At 36.8% G+C, this 23,499-nt stretch overlaps 2 protein-coding genes across 9 annotated transcripts in view; both read right to left on the bottom strand.

The window, feature by feature from the left end:
* dmd (dystrophin) overlaps positions 1 to 2,780 on the bottom strand; it is a 256,466-nt gene extending 253,686 nt beyond the window's left edge. For 6 of the 7 annotated variants that reach the window (XR_007428168.1, XM_049469991.1, XM_049469992.1 and 3 more), the window contains exon 1: positions 2,575 to 2,778. Coding sequence is in view for 6 of the 7 variants with exons in the window: in XM_049469991.1 (XP_049325948.1) it covers positions 2,575 to 2,659 (85 nt within the window). In the remaining variant the exon portion in view is untranslated. Of the gene's footprint in view, positions 1 to 2,574 lie in introns of all 7 variants that reach the window. The other variant, XM_022674758.2, reaches the window with a different exon arrangement.
* A 1,804-nt stretch (positions 2,781 to 4,584) lies between these two features.
* Positions 4,585 to 23,072, bottom strand: knl1 (kinetochore scaffold 1). Of its 2 annotated transcripts, none has more exons than XM_022674754.2 (23): positions 22,817 to 23,072; positions 22,608 to 22,650; positions 22,403 to 22,442; positions 21,006 to 21,062; positions 20,773 to 20,855; positions 20,136 to 20,191; positions 18,432 to 18,481; positions 12,877 to 16,530; positions 12,658 to 12,781; positions 12,496 to 12,563; positions 11,968 to 12,066; positions 11,769 to 11,884; positions 10,850 to 10,940; positions 10,543 to 10,659; positions 10,113 to 10,200; positions 9,890 to 10,013; positions 9,655 to 9,759; positions 8,397 to 8,497; positions 8,228 to 8,290; positions 7,561 to 7,670; positions 7,220 to 7,341; positions 5,876 to 6,001; positions 4,585 to 5,474 (listed from the first exon to the last, which is right to left on the bottom strand). In XM_022674754.2, exons 2-23 carry the CDS (start codon positions 22,634 to 22,636, stop codon positions 5,381 to 5,383), a joined length of 5,517 nt encoding a protein of 1,838 aa, XP_022530475.2. In that variant the 5' UTR covers positions 22,637 to 22,650; positions 22,817 to 23,072; the 3' UTR covers positions 4,585 to 5,380. The 2 variants fall into 2 exon arrangements, with proteins under 2 accessions (XP_022530475.2, XP_049325955.1); XM_049469998.1 differs by having other exon boundaries at positions 20,773 to 20,862; positions 21,007 to 21,062.
* Between the last annotated feature and the right edge of the window lie 427 nt (positions 23,073 to 23,499).

Raw genomic sequence — 23,499 nt, 5'->3', positions numbered from 1 at the left:
ATCTTATCTGCTACACAGCCGTAAGCCTTGGCATTCATCCACTTAGGGAGCAAAGATGGAATAAAATGAGAGTAAATATTGGCAGTGAGTTGGACAGATGGAGAAGTCTTCCAGCTCAGAAAGAGTAAATATAGTTGCTGAGCTGCTACTTTTCTCCTGAACAGGTAGCTGAGCTACTTTAGCCAGGTCATTTATCACAATCTCTAGGTTAGCTTATTTGGGATGGTCACTTTAATTATTTAACAAAAAATGTGTTTTTGCATTTATATCACTCTGTGTGCAGCTGGGAGAATAAGGCATGGGGTAATTGAGGCATTACTGGTGAGGATAGCTAGGTTAGCTAAAGTGATGTGGACTATGCCGGCTAACGCAGTCATGCTACACAAGCTAACATGAACTGCAGTCAGTGGAGGAGCAGATGCCTTGTATCAGATTACTATCTGATTATCTGATCAGTGATGAGTACACCGATAATATAAACATTTCTTATGTCCAAAAATACTCCATTCTCAGCAGCTAGCGTTAGCTATTTATCTGTTTATCTCCAGTCCTCACTGACTACACTTACAGGGGTCTGTACAGTAGAAACTCGAAGGTGTGTATTTTTGGAGCAGTGGGCCCTTTCCGGTATAATGGACTTGGCTTAGGCTAAGAAAGCTAGCGGCGTATAAAGCTAGCTAGTTAACTGCACGCGTTCCAGTAGGTTTAGTGCCCTGAGCTTGGAAACCTGAGTCAGCTTTAGTGCTTTGGCAGAAAAGATGAGGAGACAACTATTGTTCTGTCTACACTGTGTTTATGTGCACCATGGTCCTTGGAGGAACGTTGTTTCGTTTCACTCTGTATATAGCTGAAATGACAATAAAAACCACTTTGACTTGACTTTGACATAACATTAACATTGATTTAATGTTGAAATGCCAGCTGGGGTTACACACAGTAAAACATGTTCACAGGAAGAATGGGAAAAAATACCTCCTAAATTATGACTGGACTCTTTTGTACATATGGATGTATATTTCTTGGTGAGAGATTGTGACTCAGTGTCACACTTGAAGACAATTCTTCCCAGTTGACAGACTTTAAAAGGGGGCACATCATTGCAGAGAAAGAAGGAAGAAGGATGTTTTTGTCAGCTATTCATCACTTTTATTCATGATAGTGTTGTAAAAGAGAAATCTCAGACTGGAACTATATTGTCTTTAGCAATAAATCCAGGTTCTGTTTTGGGATCCAACAACAGTCAGGTTTGAATATAGAGTTTTGGATAAGGATTTTAATCCTGACTTTCCTGTGGAGTGACACACTGCTGTGATGATCTGGGGATCCATTGCATACAACAGCTGGTCACCTCTAGTAGTGGTGCGGGGAACACGAACAGCTCAGCGACTTGTGAACAACTCATTGCAGGACTTCCAACTGGCAGGATAATTCTTGACCACACACAGAATTCCCAGGACTGTCCAGATATATCGCCAATTAGAAGTCCAACAGGGTAATATAGTCTCTATACTTTTCTACAGTTTCACCCAATAAACTTATCTTTCACTCTACATACATAGATAGATACATCTATACATAGATCATCATTACATTCACACATCAGAATAAATAACAGTACATACAATCAGCATTCAATAAATGGCAATTAAACATAGAAATATTTACTGTGATTATTTTGGTAAAGATTATATATATATATATATATATATATATATATATATATATATATATATATATATATATACACACACACAGTATAAGCGAATGTAAAAGTTGGGTTGTCTTTTTTAATAATCTAAACAGATTATTTAATGTGGTAACAAGCAATTGAACTGGAATGATTTAACTGTAATAAATACTTTGAATGAAGCATTACTTCATTCAGTATAAAGATAGATTTAAAAAGCACAGGCACGCCCTAGCATGAGCAATAAAAGAGGAACGTAGGATGGATACGGACAGCAACAGGGTAGAGTTGCAAACCTCCAGAGCCAAACTGTCGCATACAACTTGAGAAATGCTCTAAATTAACTGGACACTCAATGCCAAAGCATGCCACAGTGTGACTAACAATAGACCACCCACATTCTGCAGAGCTTCTTCACATGCACTCACACAGCAGCAGAAGAGCTGCGTTCTTCAGCAGTTATAGACTCTGAGAATCTTGGTAAAAGTGTTAAATTAGTAGTTTAAATGTCTTTATGCTGCTAGCTAACAACAATATACTAGCTCAAACAAGGCCACTAGTAATCTTACACCAGGCAGCTGCTGCTATTTTAAGTTCTTTAAGACCATATTTCATCGGGGGAGTAAATATAGCCCACTCTGTGTCTAAGCTGGATTCAGGGAGGGTCACAAGCCAAATGATTATTACACAAATATGTTCATTTCAAAGGTTTTACAAAAACAAAGACTTATAGAACCATAATGAGCAGACGCATCAACTAAAATAAAGTTAATAACAATGACTTACACGTCAACATGCATACATAAAAAAAGTTAATTCCACAGAATGTTTATTTTCTGAAATCCTATTTGCCTCGCTACACGCTACAGTGAGTTTGGTTCTCTTACCTGATCGACTCTTTATGATTTCTCCAAATTCATCTTCAGAAGCCTCCACTTCCCACTGGTCCTCCGAGTACCCGGCTTCAGCCATGGCAGAAAATGTGATGTGTATCAAAATCAAACAGTCAGTGCCTGATACCACAGAGATGTAGTAGGTGAAGTGTGGGCTGGATGCAGGGTAGTGAGTAAATGCTAGTGCTGTAAGGACTGAACTGTTATGATTCAGGGGAAGCAAACTGTCAGGAGGCCCAGAAGAGCAGGAACAGGTGGCAGAGTCTTCTCATCTCAAAATAGAGCTTACAGACGGTCTGCGTCACCGTGGACTGCATCACAAACATACGCCGGGTCTATTTAGGATTAATTAATCTAAGTATTGATTACAACTTTTAAATGTTTCCTTTGAATTTTAGGTAGAGTGTCAAATATTCCTGTAGTTAATTCGTAAATAGTGAATAAGAATGTTCCTATTGGGTTGGAGAGTCCTCTTGCTTGCTTGAAGGGCAGTTATACACACTGATCATAGTTTATATAATCCAATCAGAGGCTGTGGTGATTGGATCTGGACAAAAAAGGCAGTGCAATTAAAATTCATTTTTAAGCTCATCTAACCATATAGAAGCACTTTATAGTTCTATAATTACAGCATGTAGTCCTTTTTTTCTCTGCAAAATATGAATTGCCCTGTTCTTCAATAATCAGGACCTTACAGGAGCAAGAATCACATTAGAGTGAATTAGCTAAAAGGTCAAAAGAAGTTTCTGGACCTGGATGTACAATGGGCAGCAGTTCACATAAACTCATGCACATTACAGTGATGATTATTGTTTAAAACCTTTTATTCTCAGGGCAGAAACAAATATTCCTGAAGCTGATCTGACCTTAAGAACAGACCAAATAATTTTGATGTGACTGAAATCAGGATTCTGAGAAGGTAAACTATAATGCTGCATTATTTGTCCCCTCCCTGCTGTCCTGTGTCAAAGATTCAACTGTCTGGCTGATGGTTTGAGGTTATAAAGAAATCTTCATTACTCTGTTCAGGTTATGTAATGAACTAGTGCCCGCTGGCAACAAAGCAGCCCCATAGTATGATACTACTCCACAATGCTTAACAGTTGGCCTAGTGTCCCAATATTATTGTGGCTGAACAACTTGATTTTTGCATCACAATCTTTTCCTCTAGGAAGCTTGTTCTTCGTCTATTTGTTTTAATTTTTTTATTTAACTGTACACAGTGACACTGGTGTTGCAGAAGCATCTTGGGCTACTGTGGAATCTGTTCCTTTACCCAAATTAATAACTCATTTTAATAGAACACACTTTCCACTGATCCTGACATTATCACCTGCTTTCTGGGACCAGGTCTGCTTTTCACTGACAGACAGATTCTATTATCAGATCTGGTGAATTAGATTTCTTAAACTGAATTTCAGTAACTGGTTGATTTAGTAGCTAAAAGGACAATTACTTGTTCACATGGATGATCTGGATTTTGAATTGATGTTTATCTGTTAACAAATGTAATGATCATTTCAGGGCTGCATCGTGTTTATTTGTATTGTCTTTATATTATATTCAAATTAGTTGGATGATCTACATTTAAATTATTCGTACAAAGAAGAAACATTTCTTCATACTGTATGTAAACACCCATATGTACATGATCATAGTTAGTTATTTACAGGCTAACTAACCATTAAAACATTTTGCTATTTAAGCAACTAAATATTCACCCAGTCCATATACCTACACGGAAATGGATTTGTCTATTAAAGTATAAAATAATTTTCCTATTTCATACGGATAACTTTAGCTGAGCAAATTACAGAGATTTCTCTTATGGAACAATTGGTCTGAACTTGAAATTGCCTCACTCACTGTCCCAATGTACTTTTTGGTTATGTGTACAACTTCCATATTTTGTAGCCAGTTACAGACTTGGTTTTATAGCTTTAAACTTTCATTTCTCACAATAATATGCATTAACATGACCAATTCAAGAACCATGACTAAAACTGACAGCAAAAATACATTTATTAGACAGTTTCCACATACAGCAACTATCATTGAACAGTATATACATGACCAAGTTGTGTGTAAATATGACTGAAGTGGAAGAAAGTCACATCAATGTCAAAAATAACCAGCGTGTTTTAACATTTGCGTGTGTAAATGAATTTCTTGTGAGCACAAATGTGAAACTCGCGCGCAAAGGAATTGTGTTCACGCTGAACAGAATATCACTCTCAAGCTTCATTTTTCTCCTCTAGGGTTTTTCTTTCATCTCGAAATCAGTTCTCCTGTGGCTGCAGTTTGTGCGCGGGTGATTTTTTCGCCCCTTGACTTTTGAAAGGGGTGGTTTTGACAGTTTGGGGGCGGAGTCAGGATCACCTCCCTCAGCGAACACTATTGGCTGATATCTCCTGGGGTTTGTGAAGGACCGCCTACCTCCCAGAGCCTGAGGAGGGTGGAGAAAGAAGGACAGCAGGAGAGTTAGCTAGCTGCCTATGCTATCATCCAAACAACCCTTCGCTCACAAACTGCTGCCACAGGAGAACGGTGACTTCGAGACGAAGAAAGAGAGAGAAAAAAAAAACACCTGAGAGGATTAAAAATGAAGCTTGAGAGCAATATTTTATTCACTGCGCACACAATTCACTTTTTTTGCTTGCAAGTTTCACATTTGCGCTCACAAGAAGTTAAATTACACACGCAAGTGTTAAAAAATGCTGGTTAAAATTTTTATTCATCTGTTTTTTTTTGCACTTTTCATTGCTCATTAAACAAAAAATTGCAGGTCACACAAGTCCTTTTACAGAAGATCAGCATGAATCTTCTTTATGAGGTTAGTCAGATAATTCTTTGCCGGCGTAACAGAGCACAAGACATCTTCAATCTGGTCAACTCTGTGAAAAAAGAAAGAAAAAAAAACTGAGTACAATAAGCTTTTAAACAAGGACAAGAGAAATGATGCTTACTCAATGTGCATCATATTTCCTCAAGTGATGTATAGATAAAGCGTCAGGATATTATGCACTTCTCCATCTTGTTTCCAGAATGCTGTATGCTGTTTTAAGACGCATTTTATGATGTTTATCTATCCCCATATTTTGCTAAGCCCAGAAAAGTGATGCGTGACAATCTGAAGCCACTCTTTGAATCTATGAAAGTCTGGCAAGACCATCCCCCAAGATTCATTCCTGTCGACGGAATCCTTCTGAATGCATCTAGTTTTGACAATGAATGTATACTGAATAGTAACTGCAAAACACCCTTCATTTAAAACCAAACAAATAAAATACCATACCTTGTTTTCCCAATGAGATTTTGAAACTTCTGCATTTGAAGGGGATTCAAGGGATAGTCTGGAGTTACAGTCAGACTTAGCTCAAATTTGGCACAGGCCTTGATACTGGAGAAAACAATCTCAACTCTAGGAAAGAGAGAAAAAAAGATATTACACCTCACATTTCAGTATCAAATAATAATAACCTCATATTGTTAAAAGGGGTTTATTTTTATTCGGTTATACAAAAGGAATTCCAGTTGCGAGAGGATACTGAAGAAAGAGAAGCTAGCATAACTCCGTTGGTAGAGTGGTTCCACATAAGAGTTTCCACACCAGTAATATTTGTTGTGAGAATGTGATTAGACAGGTGCCATTTAACCGAATTTATTACTCTGAATATTAATAGAGCTATGAACAAAGGGCGTCTATAGTGTTGCTTCATGCCAAGTTCTTATATTACTGAACATGGTGAGTGCAGTGCTCCCCTCTCACAGCATGGAATATATTGTTTTCAGTGGGAAGGCAGCACACTCTTCAGCATTTAGTGTGAAAGAAGCTTCACACTACACAAATACGCATGCTGGTCTGAAACAGGACCTTTCTCTCTTTATTTTACTATCCCTGCCCCAGACCACTCTGAGTCACTGTGGTTTGTTGTGATGCATTTTGCTGTACTTGCGTTTTTTATTGTGTGAAACTAAATCCGACCAAGTAAACAAACTTGTTAATGGATTCTGACCAGAGAAACCAACCACAGGTGTGAAAGGAAAGTGTTTCTGCTTTACATTTAAAGACAAATTCTGTTGAGTTTTATGAGGCTCAATTAATCAATATTAACTGACATACAACTGGTCAGGTGTGACATCGAGACATGCCACTTTTTGGATTGAAGCAGATCATATTGAGAAAATAATTTTATTTTGACTTCATATTTACAAACTAAAAGTGTTGCTAAAAAAGCCTTGACTGAGTGTACAAAATGATGCTTTTATTATCTGTTTAATTTCTTTAAGATGGTAAAGGTCTCATTTTATCATTAATTCTGTGTTGGATTTGGGTGGAGGAATGGGTGGGGAAGAAACACAGGATTTTTTCTCTTACTCATGAATATCCATGATATGCAAATGTCACTTAGGGCACTGCGACAATCCTTTCACAGCACTGCAGTGGGCGGGGCCATAAAATCTCGTTTTCTTTTATTGGTTAATTCAGGTAGAAGCACAGTTTCACATGCAGCATGCAGACACAACTCAGTGACCTACTGTATTTCAAAGAAGCAAAAACTAACTGCTTTCTAGTGAAATCACCTTTAAGAAGTCTGACAGATGATAAGTGTATGTTTGAATACAGGATTTGACTTACAGTGTATCCGAACAATTGAAGTGTAGGATGTCAAATCTCAATCCTCCCCATTTCTTCAACTGGTGGATTTCTTCACCTAGAAGTCGAAGTCTGCTCACCACCAAGCTGACATTATGGAGTAACTATTGTGGAAAAATTACATATACATTCAGATTATTCCAAAAATTACCATTGACTTTGTTAAATGTGTTAAGCATCGTATTAATTATATATCATTTTCCTATTTTTGCATCATTAATGGTATTACATAAAGATAATTCCTTTAAAAAACTGATAATTCCGTTAAATTCTTAGAGGGGATAATGCCCACCCATACAGCTCAACCAAAACATTAGACATACCACTGGTATGTGTCGTGTGGTTGGGTACTTCTGAGTCCACGTAGGTTGGGCTTTAATGTGCTCTGCAAGCAACACATGAACCATGCGGGCATGAGGCTGCGATGCGTCACCTAATGGAAATAAAAATAAAAACATGCTAGAGTTTTTTTTTTAAATAATAGCTGTGTAATATTTTTGGGAATACTATATTGATTTTCAGTATAGCAGAAAAATAAAACCATGAACACTAGACAGCAGTGCTTTACTCTTGTTAAACCTCACTGTTCTGCAGATTTTATAAATATGAATAGTGATTTTATACATTTATATATCTAAAATCAGATTTAAACAACCACAACACACTGCCATGATTACAGAACCACAATATATCATCACATACTAAATCATAAGCACTATCATGAGATGCATCGTTTTGCCAACCCGCAGTCTTAACCGACAAAGATAAAAAATTATTTTATTCTTACACACAAAGGTTCATCACCGGAATAGTGCCTGCATAAACAGGTATTGTCCACTCTCTACAAGCAAACTGATTAAGCTGGGTAGCATTCTCTGCAGAGGTCCTTTATTGTAAGCTAAATACAGTGAAGGGGTAGTAAATACTTTACTTAACACAAATATTCTCCCCCCAAAAAATCATTTCCTTAATTCATCAAAATTCTCTTACCATTCAATAAAAACCTGAATGATAGATCCACATCCTGTTCAACATCACAGATCCATCCCCTTTCTTAAAGAAAAAAGAAAAGGATTTCATATTATTTACTGTGACATTTAATGTATTTGAAACACTAATAATTTAATAAATAATTAGAGAGGTATCCATTAAGACGTACCACCAGGGTTTTTCAATTTTACTTCCATTTCAACAGTATTGTGAAGAAAGCTGAAAACAGCCGTGTTTTCCTCACGCTCACAAAACTGCCACTCATTCAAACTAAAAAAGAAAGCATGATTAAGCTTGTTTATTGTAAATAAATAATATTTAATATAGTAATTGAAGCCCAACACCTCCACATGCTTACAGGACAGTACCTGAAAATAGCGCCCCCTGTAATAAATGCTGCGGGTTCTCTATTCCAGTCAGACTTTAAATCAGTAAGCTAACTTGTATATGGAATTTGGAAACGGTAAAATCCAATGCACAAAAAATAAAAACTAAATTGTATTTACTGTCTGTATAGGTCTTAAATCAGAATTTATTTAAGACCTATGGAAGAAGGAGATACATATAACTTTTTAAAATACTTTTTAAGACAGAAAACTATTCTAATATAGTGTGAAAATTACAGTATGTTAATGCTGTATGTTTACATATAGACGGACGAAAAATTTAATCCTTTAATTTTCCCAAAAAAATTCAGTGAACCTTATATATAATTTTATCAGTCAGGTATTAAGGAGCAGTAAAGTCACTCCACTGAAGTACAGAGTTATACAGGAGATTCAGTTTAGTTCTCCAGCACCCAGACTGGAGCAGCATTAGCATTAGCCGCTAACCACGCTAAGCATTTGCTCTTCTGCCATTTAGAAGTGAGTATAATCTGCCTGTAGCCTGCTGCTACTGTTATCTTGTTAGTTCACTTATATGACAGTGTGTATTATTAAGAGCGCAGTCATTACGCTGAGCTACCAGTTTATTAGGTACTTCGCAGATACTTAACTATAATTATTAGTATTGTCACAACTACACTTCTATAGACGTAATTCACAAGTAGCAAGATACACCCAACTGTACTGTCTAGTGGTTAATAAATGATAAAGCTCAAGTAATAAAAGGTACAAATAATGTAAGCAATACATCCTGTGTTTGACAAATCAAACATCACAATGATTTAAGACCTAAAATAAATTATGCCCCAAATACAAATTCATAGAAGATAAATGCAATAATACACACTGCAATAAAATCTTTGTAACCTGAGAGGATCAATAAATAAAGAAATATACATCAGATGGTTTAATTAATAAAAGCACCTACATTTTTAAAACCACATATTAGTGCTGTAACACCACCCCAAACAAAAGATGTACAATCATGTATTTTAGGCCCATTATGTTTTGAGAATGTTTATTTATATGTATGTGTATTACCTGTTCAGAGTTCTGATACGGTTTTCAAATTCTTTGACGACTTCTTGCAGGTTCCCCAAAAGGCTCTCAGAAGAAACCCGCTGACGTTCTAGGTCACAAATTAGTCTGGAACGGGGGGGTTGGCAGAGTGTAAGCAAAATCTTGTACAGTTGTGCACCATGAGCATATTTTGAAGTTTAAAGGTTCTATTCATCAACTATAATTCACATAACAATTCTTAACAGTTTATACGTACTTTTCTGTCTCTACAACATCTGAATTAAGAACATCAAGCTCCCGTTTCTTTGCTTTTAAAGCCGACTCATCTTCACTTAGGGAATGTTGATCGCCCGTCAGTATACTGCTCACTGATTCCAGTTCTACATGAAAACAAATCCATAATTTAAATGATTGCAAATGATAAATACAAGTAAAAGTAATTATAATATTTGTGTCAATAGATATCTACGAATCTATACCAGATTCCAGGTCAATAATGCATCCATCTAGGTCTTTCAAAATTTCATTGGTCTTTGAGATTTTATCCACCAACTTCTGTTTTGACTCCTACAAAAATAAAACATTTAAAATCATTTAAATGTATAAAAACCTCCCACAAAATAAAGTGCAATGGTGATTAGTGCATTGTGAAAACGTTCGTCATTCCCTCCTGTGAGTATCTGTACAGATCAAGTGCTCCTAACTCCTCATCGTGATCAAGGTGATGATCCTAAAATCTGACCTGCTATAAATTAACGGAATGTTCTGAACACATGCTTTTACTGTATCAACTTAATAAGCAATCCGTTTGTAATAAGTCTTAATTTATTTATATATATATATATAAATCATATATATTACTTTTTCACAAGTTGGGTAATGATTACAGCATGACCAACATAACCTTACCTGAGTCGTTTTACAGAGTTCAGAGTACAAGGCTTCCTTTATCTCATGAGAAAGTGCCTTGCTTCTCTTTCTGAAGTTTCCCCTTCGCTCTTTCAGCTTTCCACCAAATTTCTGTAGCTGTAGAATATGTAGAAAAAAAAACATAGCTACTTATTTTCCTCTTAGTGCCTAAATGATAAATGTCTCAATTTAGTTTTCTGTGTTAAATTCTGATTGTTTAAAAAAATCAAATAAATATTATTTTTGAATTCTATTTTTAGAATTATACCCATATTTAACAGACATTTTAACAGGCCCAAAGACTTACCTGGACACCTGAGAAGGCGCACACATCTTGTAGAACTGCTGCATTGACATCTTTTAGTGCTTTATCTTGTTCTGTCATCTGCATTTTAAACCTAAAACAGATCATAATTTACGGATTTAAAATGCTCCCTAAACACACAATTTCACTTTAACAGTAGTATTCACTAATACTGTTAGAGCTGCTTTACTTGTTGTGGTTCAAGCATAGCCTTGGGCTAAACATGAATGTGCCAAAGATGAATCAATCATCATCAGTGTAAACCCTTTCCTAGTTTAAGCCAAGATTTAGGTTACTTTCACACCTACCTTGTTTGGTCCAAACCTTCTGATTTTTTTTCAGTTTGGTCTGAACCAAATGGCGGGTGTGAAATGTGTTCCAGACCACAATCTGGACCAAAGGACCAAGATTTCATCTCACCCAAAGAGGTAGTTTTGGTCTAAAATCAACTCAACCATGGTTTGAAACATGCAATGTGAAAACAGTATTTCAGGATGGGTTAGACCGCGGCCAGTCCAAACCATCAAACAACAGAATGAGAGAAGGAACAGTTATGACTCTTATTTGCGATACGCTCATGTTAACTATATCTATACTGCGTGTACTACTGTAGATGAACATTACTGATAAACGGTCTGACCAAAACGAACCAGTCCAAAAGCAACACATCAAGACTTAAAAAGGAACACACATACATTATGATTTCCTTCACATTAAATCTGAAACTGTTGGATGATGAGGTTAATTAAATGTTTTTATATAAAATCAGGCCATGAAGGTTTCACTACATTAAAAATCGAATCCATTTTTTCTGTCTAAAAGACCTTTAATCTGAGTTGAGGAAACTGTCACTTAAACATCAGATCTGTACACTCCCAAATGTATTTAAATGTAGAAACCTTTTTAAAAAAAAAGTACATACCCCTCTGCAAGTTCTGCCAGTTTCTGGCAATCTGCTTCATATACTCTCTGCTTTGGACGGAAAATGTATTTTTCCCTGAGCAGGTCCATCAGTGTGTTGGTTTGGGTGATTCTAAACTAAAGCACAAAAGCAAAGAAGATTGAGGTGATCAGTTATCAGTTGAAATATATATGGAATTATGGAAATTTGGACAACTTACATTTTCAGGAAGAGCACTGGGTCGTGATTTGTGAATTACAGAGTTTGCACCAAAGTGGCTTAAGAACTCATTCACTGTGATGCTTCCATCTGCAAGTGTCTATATAAAGAAAAAGGGAGGGAAACGGTAACTTGCATGAAATTGTGCCAGACAAAATAGCTTGCATGGTATCTCAACCAGTGCATACAGAAATGTCATGAAAAGTGGAAGTCACTACTTTAATTTAAACGTGATCATCAGCATGGTTTTACATTTTTATTCAGATGGTTTAACTGACCTGCCACAAGAATGTGATATTAAGACTACTATTCAGACTAGATGCAGAGGTAGGGGAGAAAACTATGCCATACAGACATGAACAATGTGAAATAAGAAAATCACTGCTTATTCTTCTAAAATATTCTAAAACTGGACAGATGTTTTTACTAGAAGTAAAAGCTTTAAAGTTGGATTTGTAGTGATATCAAACTATCTGCTTTTTGCTTTAAACATTGTCCTATCCTTTAATAACTTACTTAAACTAGTTACCTTGGTGAAATCAAATTCTTGTTCAAATGTCCCATCCATCTGTGAATCAAACTGGGAGTTCTTCAGAGCTTTAAAATAAAGAGGGGGAAAAAACGCACATTTAATTACAGGTACACAATTTGCAAGTAATAGCATGCAATAAAAAAAAACAGTTTAACTCACTTGATTCTGAGATGATGTCACATTTTATATGGGTTGAACTGCCACTAGAGCTTGTTTCATCGATTGTTTTGGTTATGTGGCTTGAAGCACTTGGAAAACCAGCTGCTGTGGAATTACTACACCACTGCAAATGAGCAAAAATAATGATTTGTTCTTTTACCTTCCTAAAAACACACTCAACATATTGCTGCTTTAACGCACATAAAAATAAGAGCTCACCACAATGTCATTGGTTTCTTTTAGTTCTCCCTCAGCCGCAGAATCTTCTACTTCACATAAACTTTTTTCAGGCAAGCTTTCAAACTCATTTGCCTGAACAGCAACCTCACCCGAGGGTGCCACTGCAGCAACATCTTGTTCATCCTTCTTACTGCTGAGATAGCTCATCACAGTATCAGAAAAATCTTCTTCAGGAAGCACCTCGTCTTCAATCATGTTCATTACATCATAGCTATTCTGTATATCGCCATCCATATGTGCCTCCAACTGCAGACTTTGAAATCTATTGGTGCAAATAGGTTCTGTTTGATTCGGGCTTGCAGATTTGGATCGTGAAGGAAGTTTCGGTGTGATGCCACCGAGTGACAGTCTTGCTGTAAGAAAGCTCTTGAGATTAAATGGCGCGGTGCTCTCAATATTAGCAGAGCTGGCAGTATTTATCAGTGTAGGAGTTTCCTGAATTTCTGTTGATGTGTCTCTCTCAGAAAGTTCACCTGGACATGCCTCAAAATCGGTGAGGTGAGATAAAGGTGCTGTATAACTTCTCGTCTGAATTTCGGCGGGTTCGTTGATGCATTGTGCAATGTTCTGAAGTTTTACTTGTAGATCAGCTAGACTCCTACGTCTGGACTTAGCAGAGTTTGGTTTGTCATTCTTGACACAAAGCTCAGACTCGGCTGCAAAACCTTCTGTTATGATAGGTGTCAATTTTGTATTTTGGTTTTCTGGCAGAGCATGGTCTGTCCTTTGGGCAGTGGTGGCAGACAGATCATTTTCTTTCACAATTTCTCCCAATTTTAAAGGCACAGTCATGGCTTTAGTCATTTCCATATCACAGTCTTCTTCAGACGGCTCTATGTTTGTAGCAAGTGATGACCCCTCCTTTACATTATTGACACATGAGGCTTCGAAGTGATTGAAATTAGTTACAACTGCTTGGTCTTTGTCCACGCCCAAGTCAGCCAGGCTTACCTCTTTCTGACTGACTACAGGAGTTCTAGTGTCCACATCTACTTTTTCTGTCTTTTCACCGACCTCAGACATTTCCATTTGATCCTTAGCCAACGCAACTGGCCTGAAAGACAATACCTCAAGTGGGTCTTGGGTCAAACTATGTGAAGCGCCTGCAACGGTGGGACTTTTTGTGTCAATAGAGATTGTGTTGCATCCCGTCAGATCCATATCAACTTGTACTGCAGACACCATGCCGTCAGGCAGATCCTGGTGAAATGTGTTTGCTGAAGGTACAATACAGGTTGCAGACTTCCTCTCAAAATCTGAAGACCTGTGCTGTTCACTTTGTACAGCAAGTTTAAAAGCCATCTCCTTATAATCTTTGCTGCCAACATCACTTCTGCAGGACCCTGGGATAAAAGATAACGTATTGCATGAGCTGCTGAAGGGTATCTGTTTTACGCAGTTTTTGGATTTGAGCACAACAGTCTGACATTTTGTCATTTCCATTTCATCCTCCATGCGAGTAACTGTGGAGTCACTCTGAACACAGCTAACTTTCTTGGCTTCCACAGAGACAGCTGGTACTGACATGAAGGATGTCCGTTTTCTCGACTTTACCCCACTTGTTGGCAAAATATTTTCTGGGTTTCTGTTCACATTATTGCATTCTGTCAAATCCATGTCCATGTAATCAGTCTTCCTCTCAAAATCTGAGGACCAGTGGTGTTCTGTATGTACAGATAGTGTATGAGCCATTTCTTCACCATCTCTGCTGCCAACATCACTTCTGCTGGACCCTGAGAAAAAAGATAATGTTTTCTTTGAGCTGCTGAAGGGTATCTGTTTTATGCAGTTTTTGGATTCCAGCACAACAGTCTGACATTTTGTCATTTCCATTTCATCATCCATGTGAGTAACGGTAGTGTCCCCCTGAACACAATTAACTTTCTTGGCTTCCACAGAGACAGTTGGTGCTGACATGAAGGATGTCTGTTTTCTTGACTTTACCCCACTTGTTGTCAAAATATGTTTTGGGTTTATGGTCACATTATTGCATCCAGTCAAATCCATGTCCATGTAATCAGTCTTCCCCTCAAAATCTGAAGACCTGTTCTGTTCAGTAAAAACAGAGAGTTTATGAGCCATCTCCTCACAATCACTGCTGCCAACATCACTTCTGCAGGATCCTGACCTGACGGAGAAGGATTTTCTTGAGTTGCTGAAGGACGTCTGTTGCATGCAGTGTTTGGATTCAAGCACAACAGTCTGACATTGTGTCATTTCCATTTCATCATCATCATCCATGTGAGGAACAGTAGAGTCACTCCGAGCAAAGTCAACCTTTTTGGCTTCCACAGAGACAGTCGGTACTGACATAAAGGATGTCCGTTTTGTCGACTTTACTCCAGTTGTTGGCAATATATTTTCTGCATCTATGGTCGCAATGTTGCATCCTGTCAAATCCATTTCATCAGGACTGGGAGACATAACCATGACTGAGGAATTGGCTTGACATGTTAATTCCATTAAGTCATTTTGATCATTGAAAACTATGGTATTTTCAGTAGTTCTCACATGTTTTTGGCTTCCGTGTTCTTTCTCTAAAAGAAGGACACTTTGCTGTTCTGAAGCAATCAGTGCTCTGCCACTGTCATTAGTCCTAGATGATGATGTTGCAAAAGATGAATCTTTCCTTGATTTTGAAAACAATTCTTCACCTTTGAGATCAAGAAAAACAGTGTTGGCTTGTGTTATTTCCATGTCATCAGAAAAAGCCATGGTGGCATTTGAAATATTACTCTGAAATTGGTCAATTTTGCTTCGATCAGATACATTCCTGTTTTGAGAGCGATTAAAAGAGGACATATGTGCTTGGGAGAAAACTGGCTCATCAACTGTAGTTACTTTTCGTTCTTGTTCTTGTAGACATCCATCAAGAACCTGGGTCATGATCATCCTACTACTAGTATCACCGGCAAAATGTGATGTGTTATCATCCACAACCAGTTGCTTGCTGCGAACATCTTTGAAGTTGATTGTAGTAGTGTGAACATGAGTGATCTCCATGTCATCTGAATCCTTTGAGAAGGACTGTGCCATCAAAGCTGCACTTTTAGGATTCATACACACTGGATATGCATCATGGTGAGCAGGCCCTCTCCCACCAATGACAACGGTATGACTCTTGGTCAGGTCCATGTTCTCCTGCTCCAGAAATGAAGCTGTATAACTTCTTGGCTGAAGCCCTATTGGCTGAGAATTGGGTGCAGAAATGGTACAATGCACATTCTTGGTTAACCGAGATGGCAGGAGATTTTCCTTGTCCATGGATATACTGGTTGCATCTTCTAAACAGAGATTATTACTGTTTTTTTTGGAAGATGAAGTCACAATATTTTGTGCATTCTGTGAAGCTGGATTGGATATACTAGCGAGGAAATCACTGAAATCTGACTGCACATTAGCGCCTTCCTTTTGGGCAATAGTTTTGGAAGTTATATCATCCTGACTCTTCACCTTCTGTAATCCAGTGACATTTTCCACAATATTGAAGCTGAATTCTGGGTTCATTCCAACTTCATTGTCAATTGTAATTGTGTGACTTTGAGTCATATCCATGTATCCAGTATCCTCTCCAAGAAGTATAGTTCTGTCCACAGGTTCATCTGGTAAAACCGGAGCTGGGAAAAAATTCTCCTATTTGAGAGTGAGAAAGAGTGAGTGTGAGATGAGACTTCATTTCACAGGAAGTCAATTTAATTTCTCAAAAGAAAACCATCATGCTGTATCAATCACATAAATAACTATTATACATATTTGTCATTATATTTTAATTGTCTTCTTTTAGTTTAAGGTTTCCTTCATGGTTCATTCATCCGAAATGTATATTGCAGTTAAAAAAAATAAATAAATAAAATCAATCAATCTTTTTTCAATTAATGTTTTTTTTTAACAAAACATTTACTGTGAACAGTCAAACCACTGAAAGATCTAGTTTCTAGAACAAGTGCATGCTTTTCTCTCCATAACATCTACATCATCCAATATCAATACAGAGAAAAACGAAAGAATAAAAATACATGGACAATGCATGGTCAGTATGTAGTATCCCTTCTGTTTTACTATAACAGCTTGTAAACACCTCAGAGTAAGTTGGATTTTTTTTCACCCATTATGCTCTTTGCAAAATGGCTTAAACTTCTGTGAGATTTTGAGGTCTCTATGCTACTGCATTTCCAGTGATTTTTCAGGCTGTCTGCTGCCAAACTTTATTGGGAAAACACAAATAGGATGTGGAATATTGTCTAACACACAATTGACTATGACTAACTACTGCAAACTGCTACATTCAGCTTCATGTATTTAGAGTAGGGGTGCATAGACAAAAATATTTTAAGCTCCTCAAAGATTTTCAGCACTTTCTCAAAATCCTCCCAGGTTAAGTAGTTTAGAGTGAGTGTTCACTGTGTACCTCTACCTCACTTTACCTCCAGCCTAGTTTTGTCATGTGATCAGAGTCTGCAGTGGATAATATAATTTGAATTTAATGTTATTCACAATATATTCATATATTTATTGTAAAACTCAAATACGGTTGCAACTATTGACTATTTTTTGTAGTCAACTAATCTGCCAATTATTTGTTTGATTAGTCGATATTTTTTTTTCATGCCTTCCAGTTTTAAAGTACATTTTATTAGTTTGACGTACCTATATTACACTAAAAATGACAAAGTATATTATAGGAAACATTCACACAGGCTGGATGTTATTTTCAGGAAATTCTAGGTATTTTTTTCTTCATTTATTACTTTTTTTCCAGAGAGAAACCTTCCTGAAATTATTGTTTGTCTTTTAGGAAATTTTTAGGAAGTTTTTTTTAAATGAAGTCTGTAGTTACTATAAATTATAGTTTAATTTTAATGAAGAGGACAGAGTACAGTATCTCCAACACTTATCCAGCTAATCTTAGTTTATCTAATGTTATTATTGTTAATGAAGGAGTGAAGCCTGTTTAAACTCTCCTCAGCAGCTCTCTGCAGTAATTTAACTCTCCGCAGGTAAAATAGAAATCAGTGCTTAAACTGTACAGAACTAGTAAAGACAGGCTGTAGAGTATTTTTGTGGAGTTAAATGTGTCTGTGTTTAATGGACACAGCGCTGTTATTACACTTTACGCGTGTCTTGACCTCTCTCTCGCGCGCGCGCGCTGCAAGTCCCTCCCACACTGAAACCTCATTGGCCAACTAAGCATGAGGAGAGGCCAATCAGGATGCTCACTCTCTCACTAGGTGTGCGTCTTCCTCTCTCGCCCGTTTTCTTTCTCCCGCGTGCGCTCTCTCTCTCTCTCTCTCTCTCTCTCTCTCTCTCGCTTCATCACACAATTTTTTATAGTCGACGTTGTCGATTATGCCGACTAATCGTTGCAGCCCTTTTTAAATTACAGCCCTAATTAAAGTGTGACATAACAGTAAAGAAATGTCTGTTTCAGGTAACCCTAATACATCAGTCACTTCACTTGGGAGAAAAAAATCTCACTTAAATAAACAGTTTTAGAAATCTTGTTTTAGTCTGAGATTAAGGGAGTTGTGGCTTACCTTACTTAGTCGTGAGATATGTAAGGGGATGTTTACCATGGTGTCCAACCCTGAAATTAGCAGAAGAGGAGTTAATGACAGCATATGTAACAAATAAAACAGCACAGGAGCTTAATTAGCATTACCAAAAGAGAGGATCTGCAAGTACAGCTGCATGGCTGATTTGTTTAGGGTAAAAGCATCTGTGTAAGTCCCCAAATTCACTCAGAACACCTGATTTAACACATCAGCTGTTTGAAGAAGACATTCAGTGGACTTGGGGTGTAGTGAAAAAATGATAAGGAGAACTACCTTTTGTCAAGTAGCCCACCTCCGTTCAGCCCCAGCATTCTGAAATGTAGAACTTATAGCTGATGCTTCCAACAGACTCGCAATGCTAGTAATAGGGGCATGGTGTTGCCCATTTTCACACCATTAACAAGCTCACAGTAGCTCCACACTGGTAGAATTCTGAGGGCCCTAATATTTAATATGAGGCTCTGGCCTTCAGTGTTAAAGTATCCCTGTGCAGTGTGCTCATTTTTCACACGTTGCTCACACAACAAAGGATATTGTATTTTGCAAAAATGGAGCACAACACTAAACAATAGACATTTTTCTATAGTCAGCAACAGATATTGTCATATTAAACAGCCCTGAAATTACCTATAATTATCCCTATAATATTTCTGCATTTCCCCATCCTAAAAATCCTAAAATGTCAAGGCCTTTGGAATTCTACCAATGAAGTGTGGAGCTACTTTTATCTTCTTATTGGTGTAAAAATACAGATTTCTTTTCTTTGCATGGGCAACGCTTTGCATTGTACACCTGATGGGAGCCTCGGCGTAAAAGTGCAGTATTTTAGAATGCTGTGGGCTATTTATCTATCTCGTTATTTTCATTACACCCCACACCACAAAATAGAGCAGTCTAGTCATCTGTAGTAATTTAAGAGAAGGATCAGTTTTTTACTTACGCTGCTCAAAGCAATCAGTTAAACTTTAAGGATATCAATCTTTTCTTCTTTTTCTCGATTTACCCAGCTGCTCAGTTAAGTGTCCGTCAGTAGCCTCTCTACTGTAATTGGTGGATTAGTGACTTTTCAAAAAACGCATTCAGTGACACATCTAGTGACTTTTTGTTTTTAAACTTAAATAAAATGAACATGAACAACTCTGCACCCTGCACTTTATCCACAGCCACCAGACAACCTCTCCACACATCTGGATTCTAATTCAATGCCTATACATACATAGTAATATAAACGTCTGTATATTTATAAATTATATATTTCGATATTTTTTTTTCGATATGTTCTTTGCTACTAAGAGGCACTGTGCTTTGATTTTTGGCATTTGTGTCTTGAAAATATATATGCTTGTATAACTGCTTTCTGTTAAATTATAATAGGATTTGCATGTATTTTAACTGTTTTAATCTATTGTACTAGAGTTAAAGAAAACTATATTTAGCTGAAATGAAGGGTGTACTTACCACCTCATACAATTAATTACATTCTATTACTATTCTTACTAGAAAAAATAAACATAAAGGTGCTCAAGAATAGAATTACAATTTATCATAGTTGAGTAATGAGCTTGGCACATAGAAGTGGCATATCATTTCAATACAAAGAAATTTGGCATATTCAAACCAGGGCTGTAAAGCAGTCCAGTTTCAAAACCCATAATATAACAACATTTAAAAAACAAACAAACTCACCAACAAAATGCAAATTCTGAATAGGATCCAGTACTGGGGAATCCACCTTGATGTCTCTAAATATTCAAACAAAATATATACACAGATATTACTTTTTTGTCAATAAGATTTGAAAGTATGTTATATGTATTATACGGCTGCGAGGTATGACCAAAATGCATATCATGGTATTTTTTAAAATGTATTATTCATTTATAGTTTTTTTTTTTCATGACTGGGTTTAAATATAGGTTTGTGACTTACTGTACTGTTTGGAGTACATATAATATAAATTATTAAAGCTTTAAATGAAGGCTTTGATTACTATTGGGTTTAGTTTGCCTCATACAATTTACACAATATATGAAGAAATCAGACTTTATTAAAAGAAAAACAGCTGAAGAATTTAAACAATATACCTTAAAAAAGAGATACGCCAACAACTTTAACACAGCTTTTTTTTTTAAATAGTTCCATAATCTATAAATGAACCCAAAATACCCAGTATTCAGAAGAGATCTTTCTCAAGAGCTCTATTATTGCACATGTAAAACAAGTTTAATATCAATTTACAGTGTGTTAATATTGAAGCCATTAGAGGCAAAAATCACTCTGTGGTATACCGCCCAGCACTATTTTATTATGTAAGTTAACTCACTTTGAGAAGACATGAACATTGTTTTTTGTGGCAAAACTGACTCTTCTTGAGTTTCGACGCTTTTCAATTGGTCTGGTTTCCTCCTGGGCCAGTGAGAGGGTAAAAGACAAGACATTATAATAAAGATATTATAATATTAAAAATAGTTATAAATATTAATAAATGAATATTATAAATATTTATGGATAACCTAATCTTTGATAAATCACTTTCATTTGTGTTTAAAAACTCACCGGTTCATCCTGATCAGCTCCACACACTTTCATGGATGTCCGAGGAGCTTTTAAAATCTAAATTAGCACAAATAGGGTTAATATAAAACCATCATCAAACATTAGTTTTGTGTCATAAAGAGCTAGAGTTCAACTGTGCATGCTTGTGACAGCTAACTGAAAGTAAAATAATAATAATAATAATAAACAAAAATTTTACACAGGAAAACGTGGTTGTGTTTAGTAAAGACTGTAAGAGGAATTAGATACACAACTGTAATACACTGTAAAGTATTTGTGTAATATAGATAGACAGATGGATAGATAGTTAATGTCTTAACATATTTGCAACATATTAGGTCAGCCTCCCAAGAACTTCAAAAAGCTCAGATCTATAGCAGTAAAATATTACAGGGAGCAGAATTGACACAATAATTGTTACCATTTTTTTGTACAATATATGGACATAACCTTAATCATTTCTGTCAACCTCAACACTGCCCATTTTTGTGCAAGACCAGCCATTAATTTAGTGAGCCAGTATGTTGACTTTGTTTAAAAAACTACGGCTTTCACATAATACACATAACCCTAATGTATAAATAAGTTTTTAAAAGGTCAATGCTGTTTAAATGTTATGTGTAAGTACACCATTCCGTTACATTTTCATTGCTGTGACAGGCCTAGCAGCAGGTGTAAATACACTGTCTGGCCAAATTTTTTTTTTTTTTTTAAAAAGGTCACACACTTTAATATTTCATTGGACCACCTTTAGCTTTGATTGCAGCATGCATTCACTGTGAAATTATTTTAATAATCCAGTGTTGCATTCATTTTTCACCAATTTCATGCAGCATTGATGAGTCTGACCGCTGCACAAAGTCTTCTCCATCACATCCCAAAGATTCTCAATGAGGTTAAGATCTGGACTCTGTGGTGAACTCTCTCAATCCATGTGTGAAAATGATGATCTCATGCTCCCTGAATCACTCTTTCACTATTCCAGCTCCATCAATCCTGATATTGTTATCTTGGAATATGCTCGTGTTCATCAGAGAAGATAAAATCCATTGATGGAATAATCTGCTCTATATTCAGGTAGAGTCAGCTGACCTCATTCTTTCAGCACATACTGTTACTGAACCTAAACCTGCAGAACAACTGCAGCATCAAACAACCAACACATCATTTACTCACTTACATCCAGGTAGAGACTTTTTATAGTCAGACAGTGTATTAGTCAGTCATTCTGTTAATGTCACTAACTGACTGGAGGCGCTTTTTAAACACATATGTTCTAAAACTCATATTGTTGCTGACCATCTGAGAGCTGAAAAAAAATGATCATCATCAACAACAAAAACAACAGCAAACCAAAACAGAGGAAAAAGATTGATTAAATAGGGTTAAATACATACCGATGAAATTCTCCGTTTGGACATTCCCTCCGGTTCATGCCTAAAAACAGAGTTTTGTTTTGTTTTTGAAGGGGGGTGGGGCTGGGCATGTCACATTGTTATCTAGTCATTTACATATTAACCTACCATGTAAGAGGTTTAGTGGACTCCGGTTTATTTGCTAAAACATTAAAACACGGTATTATCTATTAAACCTCAGGCTTACCCGAATCTGACCGGCTCCGTGTTCTCCATCAGAGAGCTTCAGACTGACGCGCAGACCCCAAACAATAAACACACAAAACAAACCAGTGAAATTCCGAATATTTTCAGCATTTACACACACAAATAAACCAGCTATTAATCCAGGTATTAAACCATATATTAATACAGCTCTCTGCGCAGACAGAGATCAGTAACATCACAGATACTCACCCAGATAACTACAACACAGCGCTGCGCTCGTTAGCCTGTTAGCTGAAGCTAGTAACTCAGTAGAAACATTAAAACGGCGGATTTTCTCCCGAATACTGATATGAGCTAATAAACCCGCAGCGTTAGAGTGACAGGCGCTGGTTTAGCTGCTCTGTGTGTAAATCCCTGTGATTATAACTCGCGGTTCTGCTCTGTTCGCTCTGGGTGCATCAACTCCGCTCGCGCAGCGCCGGTTAACGTTTGAACAGTTTTTTAAGTTTGAATTGACCCGCCTTTCCGCCGTTCAGCTGCGCATGCGCAGTGCTGTCAGAGTGGGATTTATTTCGCGATTTTTTTCTATTATTATTATTTTTTTTATTGTTTGTGAAAACAAAGGGTTTCCTACTTCAGTCTATTTCATATCGCCTGGTTGCGTGTTTTACTGTGTCACAAACATTTACTGTGTTCAGCATTTCATCCTATTCTAGAAATGCTGGAGTCGACTCCTTTTTTGATTCAAATGCGATGTCAATTCAACGCAATCACAATAAAAGTCCCAATAAATTACAAATTAACTAACTGTTGTGATTAATACTATGAGCTAGGACTGTTATTATAATTATATTATCGAATGATTGTATTGTATGAACATGACAAGTGTTATAAAAGCGTTGTATAATAATTTATATAGTACTGCTACTACG

This window comes from Astyanax mexicanus, chromosome 21 (genome assembly GCF_023375975.1).
Source record: "Astyanax mexicanus isolate ESR-SI-001 chromosome 21, AstMex3_surface, whole genome shotgun sequence".
Taxonomy (NCBI): Eukaryota; Metazoa; Chordata; class Actinopteri; order Characiformes; family Acestrorhamphidae; genus Astyanax; species Astyanax mexicanus.
The sequence above is the reverse complement of the archived record's forward strand: the minus strand, read 5'-3'. Positions and strand labels throughout refer to the sequence as shown.